This window comes from Hippocampus comes, unplaced genomic scaffold (assembly GCF_001891065.2).
Source record: "Hippocampus comes isolate QL1 unplaced genomic scaffold, H_comes_QL1_v1.1 scaffold51, whole genome shotgun sequence".
In the NCBI taxonomy this organism is placed as follows: Eukaryota; Metazoa; Chordata; class Actinopteri; order Syngnathiformes; family Syngnathidae; genus Hippocampus; species Hippocampus comes.
The window spans coordinates 3,287,226-3,303,689 of record NW_017805497.1 but is presented as its reverse complement, the minus strand read 5'-3'; the positions used below and the strand labels follow the sequence as shown (position 1 = coordinate 3,303,689).

The 16,464-nt window shown below is 41.6% G+C and overlaps 1 protein-coding gene across 2 annotated transcripts in view; it reads left to right on the top strand.

Moving 5' to 3' along the window:
* The window catches only part of ctnna2 (catenin (cadherin-associated protein), alpha 2), a 217,003-nt gene extending 200,797 nt beyond the window's left edge, over nt 1-16,206 (top strand). Inside the window, exons 15-18 of one of the 2 annotated variants that reach the window (XM_019876737.1) lie at nt 464-645; nt 2,254-2,359; nt 12,583-12,717; nt 15,528-16,206. In XM_019876737.1, coding sequence (XP_019732296.1) covers nt 464-645; nt 2,254-2,359; nt 12,583-12,717; nt 15,528-15,815 — 711 coding nt within the window. In that variant the 3' untranslated portion in view covers nt 15,816-16,206. The remainder of the gene's footprint in view (nt 1-463; nt 646-2,253; nt 2,360-12,582; nt 12,718-15,527) is intronic. The other variant, XM_019876738.1, reaches the window with a different exon arrangement.
* Nucleotides 16,207-16,464: the final 258 nt, after the last annotated feature.

Sequence of the window (16,464 nt, the reverse complement as noted above, 5' to 3'; positions counted from 1 at the left end):
TACTGCATCTGTGACCTTGCCACAAGATTTATGCCATTTTGTACCTGCCCCTAAAGGCCGCTTGGAGGAAAAAAATGTATTCGCATGGCAGGGAAAAAAAGTGAAAGAGAAGACGTATAAGCTCTTTATGAGTATAAGATGTCAAGGGTTTTGAAAAAGTCCGATCATTAAATGTAAAGTTTAGAAGGTTTTTTCGGGGGCGGGAGCAGACTTTGGTCGGGTGCATTAACATAAAAAAGGAGAAAAAGCCACTACAACTGCCTCCTCCTCTATATCATTTTCTTTTCACTAATCCCTCTTCTTGTTCACCTATTTCCTCAATTTTGCTCCCCATCCTTATCGCGCCTCTTCACCTAAATTGTTCTCTGCTGGCATCCAGTGTATAAAACTCATTCATTATTACAGAAGAACCTGTTTTCTGCTTGTCAAGTACTGTGTTACATTTCTTTTTTTTTTTTTGCAGGCCATCATGGCACAGCTTCCCCAGGAGGAGAAGGCCAAGATTGCTGAGCAGGTGGAGAGCTTCAGACAGGAGAAATGCAAGCTTGACGCAGAGGTGGCCAAATGGGATGACAATGGCAACGACATTATTGTGCTCGCCAAGCAGATGTGTATGATCATGATGGAAATGACAGACTTCACCAGGTAACAAGAGATGAGTGAAATACAATGTAACAGCCCTTCACTGCTCCACAGTTTTGCTTATGCTTACCTTCACTTGGATTTTTCATTCCACCACGCACAGTGATCTATGTGTCAGGTATTGTTGAACAAGCCTACTTGCTCTTCACTTGCTTTTTGAAGTCAAGGAAACATGACTCTGCTCCCCAGCACTGTGCGGGGGGGAAATGGAGTTGTGATGAAGCCATTGTATGGACAGACTCAGCTCAGTCCAGTTTACAGTGTTGAAAATTCAACCCTGAAAATGTTTTTGTCGTAGGGGGAAGTACTGAAACCCATGCATAGTTTATTAATCTTTTTTCAATTACCGTATTTTCCACACTAATAAGGCGCACTGAAAAGTCTTCCATTTTCTTAAAAGCTCACAGTGCGCCTTAAAATCCGGTGTATGGTCATTACGGTAATACGTCGACCCCAAGATGGCTCCTTGCTGGAGACATGCTTACAATGTTATAACTTGCTGTTGGTTCAGTGAACTGTGTCGCTGCTCTATTAAATACGTTTTTGTTGCAGCTCCGAAAAAAAGGAGAGCTGTGGTGTTGTGTTTTTTTAAACCGCACACTTTATTAATGGTTTTCAGAGTCTCAAGAAATACAGGAATGTCTGTCCATCTCCGTGCCTTCTCTTCTTCGTTTTTTACATTTTTCGGAGGTGGTCATGAACGCCTCTCAAGTCGAACGGAAGGAGCGTACCTCCATCTAGTGGATGCATTGTAGATTGCGCCTTATAATCCAGTGGGTCCAATGACATATATACACACACACACACACACACACACACACACACACACACACACAAAAATAAATAACAACATGCATTAAAATCAGGGCCGTCTAAGCGCACGCAGGGTTTGAAATTGTGGAACCAGAATTAGACTTTCTGGGTCAATGCATGACAATGGTGTACTTAAAGTGCACATAGACTGATAAACTGCAAGATCTCCCCTTGCAGACGACATACAAGGTGCAGTCAATAGGTTTGTGGGTGAGGAACTGTCTTGAGGCCCCTGTCGGTCAAATAGTTGGCAACATGGATGGAGTTGTGAAACAGCCATTGATCCAATTTGAAAAGCAATGGCCTTTTGCAATGAAATCTCTTTCGGAACTCCCACAAGACACACACAACACTTGTTTTCTCTATTTACACTGGATGGTCCTCATCCTTAAAAGTACGAATTTTCCTCACTAGCGCCGGCATTCTGACTCCACCCCACATTTGACACTCAATATGTAAAGCGTCTCAATATGTTCAAAGCCTTTTTTTTTCTTTATGCTGTGCCTGTGGATGGTCCTTGGTCATAAACTTCCATCCAGTCATCTTTTAAGGCAAAATCCCAGAAATCCTTTGTTGTATCAAGGTCTTTTCGTAATTTTCCTTTGACTAAGAGACATATGTTACTTCAGTGTTTGCTTCAGTCTTGTGGCTTATGTTTACTGAAAGCTTGCTGTTTCTGTTTCCAATATCCTCTTCAATATCCCCAAGCTTACGGGATACGAGCAAGAGCAAGATAAAATTTTATAGCATTTACTCTGGATGTCCTCTGTAGCTGCATTTTTTTTTCCCTCCGTGCAGGGGCAAAGGCCCTCTCAAGAACTCCTCAGATGTGATCAACGCAGCCAAGAAGATAGCAGAGGCAGGATCCCGGATGGACAAACTGGCCCGTGCCGTCGCTGATCAGGTAGCCGTGCAACTCCATTTTTATCATTTCCATCAGTCTAAAAGCCACTCTTGACTTATCATCATGGCAAATATTGAGTTGGAGTAAGCGAGCACAGCAAATGGTAATCTTTGGTGCGGGAATTGACATGCCAGACTGTCGCTGTGGGCTGTTTTGCTCTATGACTTTATGTCCCAACGGGGCCAACACTGAGAGCAAGACAGCAGAACCAAGTTATGTCTCTAATATAATTAGCTCGCGGCTGAGGTGTTGCATCCATTATCAGATGAGTACCTCTCTAAAACACGCTGACAGACCACTTTCAATATCTAATCAATCTGTGCTGTGCCAAGGGAAGGTGGGAGAGAAAATAAATAGGCGTGTTCACTGTCTATATTGTGTGTACAAATGAAGTGGGAGGGCTATTAGAATGCTGGCACCACTGGAGGTAATGCATAATTTTATTCATTTCATCAACATCTAATAAGCAGTGAGAATAAGATGAGACACAAGACTAACTGATTTATTAAGGTCAGATCTTTTCACAAGAGTCACTGTTTTCAGAGAGTGAAGTCTTGGAAGAATTACTATTGCCGTCATGATTACTGTGTGAGCTCGTTTTATTTGCCGCAAAGCGGGCAAATATTTGCACTACCATCAACATTCAAAACGGAAAAAAGCAAGATGGTTTTTTTTGTTCACAAAGCTCCTCTGCAATGTACATTACATGGCAAATTTAATCTGTACTATACAGTTTTGTGAGTGTTTGCGCATTTCGCCAATGTTGTTTCTTCATCTGGGTTCACTCAAGGTTGCAACAAGGATGCAGCAGCGTTTGCCAGACGTTCACAAACACTCTTGAACTGTTTTTTTTTCTTGTCGCAAAGACATTTTGAACTTGTTCAAAATTCGACCACAAGCACTCGCAAACCTTAATCTCTCAGTGAGATGCGGTCTGAAAAAAGAAATACCGTATTGGCCCGAATATTAGACGCTGTTTTTTGCATTGAAATAAGACTGAAAAAGTCGGAGTTGTCTTGTGTTCGGGGTCTAGATATTATACCCATTCATGACGTTAGATGGCGCCAGATATCATTGAAGCGAATGCTGAACTTCACTCCCAGGCCAAAGCGAACCCCTGTCAGGAAGAATAAAAATAAAAATAGCGGTAGCACGAAGAAGAAAAATAAAACATACCGGTAAGAAAGAAAAGAGAAGAAAATAATAGAAGAGATTACAGAAAATGGAGAAACGTAACGACAATCTGGAGAAAAGTGGGTCGAAGATTGGCCAGGTTAACCGGCAGCTGAGGAGAAGTGATGATGTAATTTACATTTCAAAAACCAGAAGCCATTCATTTACAAATGTGATTGCACTATAGTTTACGTATTTAAATGTTCAGATATTAAGATTTGAATGAGGCAAAATAACGTGCTTTTTCTCTCAACTATATTGTTATAATCATTTGTTATAATCATCTGTTTCAGATGTACTGTCATTATTTTCTGTATAAAAATTAATTTGGTGTTCAAAAAGTATTTTTTCAAACTTGAGTCTTGAAAAAGAGGGGGTCGTCTTATAATCAGGCCGTCTTATATTCGGGCCAATACGGTACTTAATGTCGTCATTTCTGCAAGTTCGGATTGTGCTTTTATGAGTGCCTCTTCTTTGCACTTCCTGGCCTTTTTCAAAAACATGTCCTTAATATTCTGTACATGGACAAGCCTTCTGCTGTCAGCTCCAAGCTGAATGAATGTCCCTTCAATTGGCCTTCGAGTGTTCCGAGCAACTCAACTGGCCAGAGGCAATGCGAGTCAGAGCACCGCGGTTCCCCTCATGTCACAATGTCCTGTTTTCCTGAGCATATTACACTGCAGAAAATAACTTCAAGCAATCAAGTTTGGAAGCTGAGAGTTTTAATGTTCTCTGTACAGTAGCGAAACACTTTTATAGGCCAACATGGGTAAGGACATTTGTTTCCAATTACGAACATCAGTCCCTTCTGTCATTGGGTGTTTTGATCTTAGTTATGCTTACACGGGTGCCCAAGTGCGGCCCTCCAGAGCGCCTATTCAGCCTGTTTTTCATGATCAAGATTCTGCAAAGCTTCCTGATGAGCTCATCATTTCAATCAGGTATGTTGAGGAAGGAAACATCGAAAAGAGGCAGGATAGGGGCTCCTGAGGACCAGACTTGGGCAGCCCCGCTGTAAATTATAACCTGAGATAAACCTCTGCCGGGGTTTGAACAATTGTTAGAATGCTCATACATGCTTGTGCAAATAAGACAGGAGCCTCGAAAAAGTAGGGTGCCCACCACATAACTCCAAGTTAAAAGTAAAAGTTGTCGACTTGCTTTTATTCAGCCAGAATAGACCAAAGTGGAACCCAGGATGTTGATGTCGTATGTCCTCAATAACAAACTCACTCGCTGTCAGTTTTGTACGCATGTTTTTTGACTGCGAGGTTGTGTGATATGGAAAATATAAAATAAAAATATATCACGCTGTAAGCCATTTTATATCATAATAACAAAATCCCACAATATATTTTCAGTTATTCTATTTAAAAATATCCAACACACTATTGACTGCTTTTCTCACTTTATTTTGAAGCGACATGAAACAGACCTGCATCAAATGAGAAATGCATCCAGTAGTGTGGCTATATAAAATAATCAAATGTAAATAGAAGCTAAGTATCCAAATGTCGATCGCAATCTAAATAAGAGGCATAAAAAAATGTGTCTAATGGAAATTGTTTAAAAATAAATAAGGTGAGCTCTGCCGTAATGTAACATTGACAACATTTATTGTGCAGATCTCAAAAGTCCAATTCAAAACTTGGGACTCTATTGGGAAATCAAATTACATTAGTAATATTAAGCATGTTCAATATACTATATCTATCCATTTTATGAATTACTTACCATTAATATTAACTAGGCCACTCCTCCCCGCTGATGTACGGAACGCCGTAAAAACCATAACATTCTGTTCATTTCTCTCCAGACACTTATTAAATTGCCTACCATTTTGCTGTTCTAACTTGGATACGCTCCGCCTTCACGCAGTTCCAGCGAGCCTCTGTGAAATGTAGTCAGTCACCCAAGCACTTAAGTAATTCGAGTTTTTCACGATAAAACAATTTTATCACGATAATTTCTTTTGCCATTCTAATTAGAAGTCATGTATACAGCTCAATCGGATTAGCCAGCCCGCGTTCTGTCTGTGCATGCTGTCTCTTGACATAAATGCTCAGCGACTTTGACATTTACGCACTTGTAAATGGTGGCTTCCAATCAGTGCTGGTCTGCAAAGACAGGGCTATTTTGTTTTTAATTACTTGTAACTTGTTTTTATCAAGTTGTTGCTTTAATAAAAGTGTAAAATCAATCACAATTTCTGTGCTTAATAAACAACTTGCCTCCATCTTGACAAATCATGTATCCACCAGAAAAGAAAAGACTACGTCACATGTAAAGAGTTCACCAGAGATCTTCAGTTGAGGTAACCCAAAAAGTCTGCATGTAAACCTGCCTAATAAATGACTTTTCGTGGGAAAAAAAGATTACTCAAATACCATCCACACCAATGGTGTTTTATAAAATTTCTGTCACTATAATATTGCATTTGCAGACTCTCACTTTGTATGCCAAAGCAACATGTGGCGCCATTACCCCAAACTATAAAGCAATTTTCGCCAATCAGCCCCAATTTGCGGAAACTGGCACAGTGTAACTCGGAATGGCAAATGGAAAAGTGGATTCATGCATGAGTGACTTACTGTGAAGTGGATTTCCTATTAGTGTCACGAGTGCAAAGCAAAAAAACGAAACAAAAAAAAAAAAGCATGTGTAATCTGTAACCCTGCCTTGAATTAAAACATACATTTATAATATCATTTATAATATATGGCTGAAAGAACTTGTTTCCTCTTTCCATTTCTTACGTTGAAAATACACATTTGCCATCTCAAGAAAAAAAAAAACAGTTATTATAGTTCGAGGAAACAACATTTCCATTTTATCAAGCATGTTCATATTATGTAACTACCAGCATAATTTTGATTACTTGTCTTTATTCCATATGTAGACGACATGTATTTTGCATTTGCACATTATTGAGGGGTAACCTGTGCTTGTCAAGAGCACTGAACCTTGACATTGAGAATTCAGCTTCAGTGCTTTCAGACAGGTCCCTTAAGTAGCAAACCTTGTCACAATGACTCCACATCAGGCCTATTGATGAGTGTGTGAAGCTGTTGGCAATTCCAAAGCGTGGGGGGTGGCGGTGGTGATTGGGTAGATCGTCCGGAGTCATTTAAGCACTGCATTTGACAGGAAAAACCTCAAGCGCCCTCTCAAGCCATTTTACCTTAATAAACTTTCATTTTCCACTGACTTTCGCACACAGTTTTCCATGTTACATTCCGTTCACTGAGTGCACCCTTTTCAGACTAAAGCTAGAATTATCATGCATTTACCTTTTTTGGAGTGGTGAATGAAATAGAACAGCAATTGGCTGTTATCACATGAAAGCATTTTTTTTTTTTTTTTTTTTTTTTAAGTGAGTGCGCCTTCCAGCCCTGGTGGTTAGCAAGTATGTCACAGTCAAAAGTTCTCGCTTCTAAGCTCAACTATGACCTTTCTGTGAGGATTTTTTGTGGTTCCCCATTATTTGTGTGATTGCTCTGTGCTTGACTGGCACCCAGTCCAGGTTGTACAACATGTCAAACACAGAGTCACCTGAAATAGAGTCCAACCTCCTCAACACCCTCAAGAGAATGAGTGGAAGAAAATGCACCTGTGTTGTTTTTGAATGCTCTTTATATTAGTTTTGTCCAAATTACAGCATTTTCCGCACTATAAAGCGCACCTTCAATCAATGGCCTAGTTTAAAACTGCTTTCATATATAGGGTGCACCATTGTGCTATGCATACTCCGAAGTGCCTTATAGTGCGGAAAATACGGTAATTTTAGATTCAACCTGCAACTGAAGTTCAGTCTTTAAATCCTAAATCCAAGTCAAGTCTCAAGTTGTTTCATTGTTGTCAAGTCACAAATCATCATAACAGTAATTTAACTAAAGTGAAAGTCACAATGATTCGAGTCCCCTTCTCCGCTAAATAGTACATATTTCCAGTACCTGTCACTGTGCTGACACTACAGTAATACTCGATAGGTAACGTAAACCTTTGCCAGTCATTCATTGGTCGAGCAAAATTTTAATTTCTATACTTAGCACTGTAACAGTTAAGGATGCACAGCAAATAAACACATAGAGTGATATGAATGCATAAATGAACATATAATGTTAGCCTGGTCACTGAAACTGAATTTATTTACGCGACCCTCCCCTCGAACAATTTTTATGTTATTCAAGAGAGCTCAGCAGCCTTATTTTCTTAGTATCAAATCCTGGATATCCAAATCCAAAAACAAATAACTTTGTTGATAAAAGAAGGTGACATTTTAACATCACTGCAGTGGTCCAGTCAGCTGGAAGGGATATTTTGTAATCGTGTGTAACATGTACGACTGGGATTTGTCACTATGCTTTCTGTTTGTTTGTTTGTTTTTTGTGTTTGTTTCTTTGTTTGTTTTCAACTGACAAGGAAAACAAGAACTTCAAGGAAGTATTATAATTTCTGGGGAAAGGGGGAAAAAGGGCACCAGGAAGATTGAAAGTGATTCAAAATTATTCTCTTATTCTTTATGAGCAGCCTCCATATGAGGTATTGCTTCTATTTGACATGTTGACATCCTGTGACAGCGTGCAGCTGTCGCTTGGACACCAAGAACACATTGTGTTTGTTTTCGGTCCATTGTATAAGAACACAATCGCAACAGCCACATAATCGAAACAAATTTTAACACATTCAGAGAGGTAGAGTGGTCTGAGCACGCAGCTTACCATGCTGACAAAGAGTGCCTGGTTAGTCAATGAGCCATCGTGTTTATTTCAACAGGCAGCCTGTGGTAGAAATGGACTGGAAGTCAACAGTACAAACGGGAACAATTGTGTCATGTGCGCATCAAACAGGCCCGAGGCAGCAACGTGTATGCGTGGATGTGTTCATGTGCCAGCAGTGTGAAGTGCAGTTAGCAGTGATCACGCCCAAGGAGATGCTTCCTTTTGCCTCACTGACTGCTCTTTGCGATTCAGCTGCACTGCAGGCTACACTCAAGACACTTACGGGAAGCTCCTGGCAGCCCTTTGCTCGACTGCTCTCATAGTGGTCGTTGCCACAAACAATGTAAATAAACCACTCCTTCAAATGACACTTGTAAGGTTAAAAAAAAAAGTATATTTTTCATCATATAATACATTTTGATCTGAATGAAGGATGACGTTCATCAAAGTGAGTGGGCCGAGAACTGTACTGGCGGGGGTGTATTCATATCATAGCAAGGTGTTTTCTGTCCCCCACAGCCCGAGCATGCAGGCTCAGGAAATGTGCTGCACAGTGGTTCTGAATGCTCTAGTTAGGAATGTTTAATATTCATGTCTAAAAGGAGGCTCTTGTTTCCCAGTTAGGCTCACTGTGTTCGAGTAGCTGATGCGGTTCTCAAATCACCAGAGGCTTAGTTGGCCAAGACTTCGGAACGATTCCAGAATAGAGCTATTCTAATCCAGTGTGTGCAAACTGTGTGAAAGCTGAAAGTGAGGTGGTTATTTTCAGATTTCTTGTTGTTCAAAGATCAGCAGGAAAGCTCAAAATGTATACTGCATATAATAACCTCCACCAGAGTTGCCCTTTCGTCGATCGCGATCGACCGGTAGCTCGCGGACTGGTCCCAAGTCGATCGCGATGGGTGTAGAGGAAAAAACAAACAACCATTTGTGTATCTTTGTGCATGTTAGTAATATATTTTTGTGTTAATGTACACTGCACCCTAACCATCCTACCGGTATCATTTTCACAAAAAGTATTAAAAAAATAAAATAAAATAAAGCAGGTAAATCTTTAACCTACGGTGGTGCGTGACCTGCATCACTGGAAGTTGTTTGCGCTCAGCAGTCTGCTATTGCAGCTTGTGATCGGAGCTGTTGCGCTATATCTTTTATCGTTATTATTATTCTCATTCAGAGTTTGTTTCGTGTACAATTCACCAAGGGTACAGGCAAAGAATGGGAATCTGGAGGGCCGAGGGAAACATTTTCAAACGGTATGCGTGAGCTACGATAGTTAACAGGCTGCCAAAGTGCCTCGCATATCTCCACGTCAGGCTGTTCCTCATCATGGCGTGCGTGTCCACGGTAACAGGTCGATCGCGGGAGGTTGGTTTGTTCGAAAAGTAGATCTTCAGTCAAATAAGTCTGGCCACCCCTGACCGACACCAAACAATGTCAGAAGGGTTTATTTTAATTCTACCAGCAGCCCGGTAGTCCAGTGGTTAGCACGTCGACCTCATAGTGTAGAGGTCGTGGGTTCAATCCCAGCTCCGGCCTTCCTGTGTGTAAGTGTCTTGAGTGCATGTTCTCCCCGTGCCTGCGTGGGTTTTCTCCAGGTACTCCAGTTTCTTCCCACATTCCAAAAACATGCATGGTAGGCTGATTGAACACTCTAAATTGTCCCTAGGTGTGAGTGTGAGCGTGGATTCATCTGTGTGTGCCCTGCGATTGGCTGGCAACCGGTTCAGGGTGTCCCCCGCCTCCTGCCCGAAGACAGCTGGGATAGTCTCCAGCACGCGACCCTTGTGAGGATAAAGCGGATCAGAAAATCGAAGAATGAATAGATAGTTAGTTGGCAGGATTAAAGAAAAACTACCCAACCAATTTCCACAAAATGTTTGTGGGGAAAGGAGCAAAAACATCTTCAATGTTGGTATCCCAATTGAAATTAAAGCTGCAAGTAGAAAGAAAAAGTGTTCGCTATTACAAAGCACCTGCATTAAGAGCATGCAGTGCAGTGACCAAGATGCAAATGTAGTTTATATTTTTATAACCCCCCAAAAAACACACTACACTGAAACGTTGTGAGGAGATGATAATGAGGGTGCAAATGCGCACCGCTTATCTGCTCATTAAATTTGCCCAAAAGTATTTACTTTTGAAAGCTGCAGACACATTGTCGCTCCAGAAACAGGGGGGCAGCTGTTGCGCCAGTTGTTTGCCAATCTTCATTCATAGTCGCAGGACGAATGAGGCGAGACATACCGCAGGTAATATCGCTACCGAGCCTTGTAAGTGCACACTGTTGTTCATCAGAATCAGCAGAAATCTGTCTTTTATGATCGGCTTTGTCTCGCTGCAGCAGAACTCCAATTTCCTTTTAAGCTGTCCTTCATCACTCCGCCACAGAAATAAAGTGCCTGGCATCAACATCATCTTGACTTTCCGCAGTTTGGTGTACTGCCGAGTTCTCATAGACAAAATGATGGAGCCATGTTGTTTTTGTCTGTATTGTTTGCTGCTTTCAATTGGACACAACATGAAAACAGATATACTTGTATAATTAAACTCTTTTCTTTTGAGATGCAAAAAAAAATGATTAATAAAATTATTCAACAACAAACATGAATCCACTTTACCAACAGCACTACCACCATAAGAGGGGTAACAACAATGCCGTAATACGGTTACTATGGTAACACAACAGACACCACCGAAGAAATAAAATATAATGTGCCCGAATGATACGGGCACCACACACAAAAATGGGGATATTTTGTTGACAGAAAAAAATTCAAGTGAAGCCACATTTTTATGTAACTAAATTAGCGTCTTCCTGAAATGTGCCAATATAAGGCACCACAAAATATAAAGTGCATGAAAATATATAACTCGCCAGCATGCTAAATCAAGAGCCATTCGCCACATATTGCAGAACTGTCTTTGTGCGTGGTCGATTCTTTTTCTACACATTTTGCTAGCTTGTGATATTAGCATCACGCGACCAAGAGAATTACGATAGCGACTTGACATGAGTCAAGAGTCTGTCATAGATGAATGTTATGGAGAGAATCCGGTTACTTTTCAACGTAAAATAATTTTCAGCCTCGGATCATAAATAAACCGGGAGTACTGTAACTATTTTATTCTTTCTTCGGTGAGCGCCGCCACAGCTCGGTGGTTGGGGACCAGTGCTCTAAGACCAGTGGCCACTGCCCATTAAGAACATCCTATTTGAAACCACGGCACCAGATCATTTATTGGTCTGTTCACGAATTATAAACCTGTACATTCTTCAATTTTCAGAAAAGTACATCATCCCATAAGCTTTTGATGAGTGCTTTCCAGATCCACTTTCCTTTTGTCATTATTTCATATATGATGACACAATGAAGCAAAAACATCTCTCAACCCTAACACATGACATCTCAACTTTGGCACATGGGTGACATCACCAGTTATTGTCTTGATCCTACTCATAACTTTAATAGTCATTGGCAGAGCAACTGAGCAGTGGCATGATGTCAACAGAAGGACTTTAACCTGCTGCACATTTAACATGCGATAGCCTTCAAGCTGACAATGTGACGTTTTTAAGTACGTTATTTTATGGCCCATTTGCCATACTGGATTATTAGGCTCAAATCAATGAACTCTATCTATTTGTTTACATTTTTAGACATCAGGTGCACCAGATTATAAGGCACATTATCTTTGTGAAGCATTATACCTGTATGTCAAATTGATTCTAATTGTAACATGTGTATTTGATAGCGTCTGCTTCTTTTTTTGCCCTGTCCCAGCTATTGGAGGCTGGCTGTGTCGTTTACGTCTCTGGCCGAAAGACCGCAATGATATTGTCCCACTTTGTACATGTTGCCAGGAACACTCCATGCGTATACGGACTGCCCACCGGATTATATAGTAGGACGACATATCCCATGATTCGTAAACACGACAGCAGAAAGTAGTTGACAAAAACTGTCAAAAATGTATGCTTTGTTGTGGCTCGATACGTGAAAATATTTAGGAAGGAATTTGAATTTGAATGAAAGATAAGGAACTGAAAAGCCAATATCGATAGATAAATTGCACGGATTACAAATGACCTGTTGATTTGAAAAAAAAAAAGGCTTTATGCCTATGTGTGTCTGCAAAATATGCTAACCTCAATCTCAACCATTTTGTTTGCACTACCTACACACACTCTGGTGCACAGAACAAGTCAGAGAATCTTTGGCCCGAACAGGAAAGCATCTCATCCCACACATGCCTGCTGTGTAAGAAGCCAGCGGCAACTCGAGACTATTATTAACTCTTTCTTTTGTTTTTCTTTTTACTATCCAGTGTCCCGACTCGGCCTGCAAACAAGATCTCTTGGCCTACCTGCAGAGAATCGCACTGTACTGTCATCAGCTCAATATTTGCAGCAAAGTGAAAGCTGAAGTGCAGAACCTGGGCGGGGAGCTCATTGTGTCAGGAGTAAGTATGTCCACTATTCCCTCTCACCTGTGGGCCCATCGCGACACGTAAGCAAGGTTTTTGTTTTGTTGTTTTATACTTCGTGCTTCACCCCTCCCACTGCATTCAGCTCAAGGTCAGAGTGACGGTTAGAGAACCAAGCGATGGCTCATCCAAATGAAATACTGATGCGGTTGTTTCGGAGCCAATTCTATCCAATAATACTTGCTAAAATGCACGGTGGCTTTTTATGTCTCATGGAGCCTATTATCATTGTTCAACTTAAGTGTCCAATTAGCCTGTATTGCTGAAGCATGTCAACTATTTATCACGAAAGAACTATTTTCAAACAAATCAGCAACTATCGGCAAATTGTGGCTTTTTAATGACTTAGAACTTGAACTACTAAAACGCCAAAGAGCATGTGCTGAATCTTGTGTTCTCGCCAACAGTCGTTTTTGGGCTCGTTGTGTATTGTGTGATCTTTTATGAAGATCGCAAACAGCAGTTGCTAAATTGCATAAACACTCAGTCGAATAGATAGCGTGCACTGTTGCCTACTGCTATAAAGATGGTGGAGATCGCCGTACTTAAAATAGAGTTTTGGGTTTTAGGTCGCCTGAATAGTTTTCACTATTTGGGCGAGCACTGCAAGCGCAAAATCAAGTTTGAATTGGAAGACATGGTAGAAAAGGCAAATAAATATTACAGAGGCACGGAAAGGTGTGTGGCAATTGAATGTATGTGCCCATCCTACATATTCAAAATTTGGGGCAGCACCAATTGTCAAAGTGCTCTTAAACACAACACAAAGAAATGCAGAGTTGAAAGAAGTTTGGTGATTTTGACCCGCCTCCCTCTTGTGACTGACTCCACCCCCTATATCAATCAGAGGCTTCAATAATGCATTGCCGATGAGATGATTTGTCACAATAATTTTGATTTCTGTCATTTCAAAACTGTTTACGCAAGTGGAAAACAACCGTTTCCCTCATCGTTTTTCATTTTTGCCTGCGGCTCCTCGTTATGGTTTTGCAGCACGGTGTACTTTGCACCCACCGCCTTTAAGACATAGTATTAAAAATCAGCCAGAGCAAATTGTCTCAGGTTTGATAAATCACACTGCACATGCTAAATTCATCGATTTGCAAATACAGTACTCCTACCATAATGTACTAAATGACCTGCATGGCAATTTTTTCCCATTTTTGAGTGTGCCTCACAGCTTCCACATTTGTAAACAGGACAAATTAGATCCTAAACCTTGAGATCGGTCCCTTAGTCCCTACCTCGCTTGAACCTATATTCTGTAGACCACAGGTGTCAAAGTCCGGTCCTCGAGGGCCGGTGTCCTGCATGTTTTCCATCCCTCCCTGCTGCAACACACCTGATCCAAATGATCAGTTCATCAGCAAGCGCTATCGGAGCCTGATAGTGATCCTGATCATTTGAATCAGGTGTGTTGCAGCAGGGAGGGATGGAAAACATGCAGGACACCGGCCCTCGAGGACCGGACTTCGACACCTGTGCTGTAGATCAACAGTGGTTGTGACACCTCTCTTCACCGCAACACGTCTTAATCCTTTATGGATCAAAAATTCTGTGCATCATGACAATAGTAACAATAACTGTCTCTGTATACCACCGTTCCATCTAAATTCAGCTCAAAATGCTTTGCAACACATTTAAAAACTTAGAGCCAAACCTTTTGAGTCAATCATAATCCAGCTTCAAATTTTAAAATCATTTCCCCTTTAGAAACAAAAAGTGCAACCTTTGAGCCATCACATGGACTTTTCAGTGGACCCTGACTTGAGTTTTGCTGTGACGACAACAACGCATGGCCAAGGCTCGCCCGATTCCACGTGCCTGTTTACACACTGAGTCTTTCACATCCATACTTGTACACAAAAAAGAGCCGCTGTGATCGATTACACACCAATGCCAATCGATGGCAGCACGAGATCATCAAATAAATTTGCAAAAAAAGCATCTCATTTCTCTAGTTTAGAGGATGCGGCAAAGGCTCTCAAGTGCTTGCGCGCGTAGCAAATATTCGTTTTGCGCTGGGGTTTGTCGTCAGGGTTCGTTCAAGACATTCACAAATGTTCTTGTCGCCATCAAATTTTGAACATGTTCAACGATTCTTTGCAACAAGAAAAGCTGTTTGTGATCCTTAAAACTGTTTGCGAACGGCTTCGCTGCGTTGAACAAACCCTGACGAAAAAACGTGCGCGACGTGCGCAAACTCTCGCAAGCCTTTGCCCCTCAGGGAGAAACCACCTTGAAATACTATGGACGGGCCGGATGTGGCCCGCCGTTCTGCCATATTTTATTCTTGTCACACACTACACAACTCTGAACTTTTTTGTCTACTTGGAATAAGAGACTCTCATTTGTTGGTCTTTGGGTTTCCCTGCGCCCTCATCATTATTTCTTTGATCTTTTGTATACATGTTTATCCCATGTTGGATGTTCGCACCCTGCTGTGATTTGAACCTTTCATGGTGGTCGGCTGGAATCCGCACTCATTAAAACTAAGCAGTTGACTTGTCTCCGCATGTGGTCCGAGCAGGTCCACTGGCCTGCGACCCTTAAATGTCAGCCAAACAAAACAGACGGAAACAGAGCACACCTGACACCGCCTGCGCTCATTAGCGGCCGCGAAAGGAAGACGTCACATCGCGAGCGCTCTGTTTTATCCCGCTTAATTGACAGTCGCGGCGAAGATCTCCCAGCTAGCAGCGCAAATGCTTCCTCATGCGCGAAACAAGCCAACGTGCTGAAGAACTGACTCATTGGACTTGACCTTAAGTGTTTCTCTCTCGCAGTTGGATAGCGCCACCTCGCTCATCCAGGCCGCCAAGAACCTGATGAACGCCGTGGTGCTGACGGTCAAAGCCTCGTACGTGGCCTCCACCAAGTACCAGAAGGTGTACGGGACCGCCGCCGTCAACTCGCCCGTGGTGTCCTGGCGCATGAAAGCTCCGGAGAAGAAACCGCTGGTGAAAAGGGAGAAGCCGGAGGAGTGCCAGACTCGCGTGCGACGGGGCTCACAGAAGAAACACATCTCCCCTGTCCAGGCCCTCAGCGAATTCAAGGCCATGGACTCCTTCTAAAAAGAAGAAAAGCATCCAAGAAAAGATTTACATTGTGTTAGCCCACCTGTTTTCCCTGTGTGTGTACTCTTCTGCACCTCAGGAGAATGACAGTACATTTTCAACTGCCACACTCGGGCTCCTATGAAGACTGTGGGTCTCTAACACCCAAGCGCGCGCGCGCGCACACGCGCGCGCACACACACACACACACACACACACACACACACACACACACACACACACACGTGCGAGTAACACTATTTATCAGTCTTATCGTAGCTTAACATGTGAGAGCCAAACTGTGACAAAAAATATGGAACTTATGAAAAATACGTATCAAGAAGAGGTTTTGAAAAATGATGGCGGTTGATATTGTAGTCTTATTAAACTGGTCAACAGCAAATTTTAATCAAATGTATTTTTGACGCTGATTTCAAAAATGCCTTTCCTTTTTTTCTAACACATCAGGTTTTGAAAAAAATCTTTCCATTTTTTTTTTTGTTTTTAATTTGGACCTATAAAACCTTCTGCAATCCAGGTTTTACCATGCGTAATTTTAGCTATGACCTTCAGAAAAAAAAATACACCTGTTGCTGAACGTAACCCTGAATTCATCAATATTATTAAATATATGAAATTTTTTATTATTACTATTATGAAAATCAGG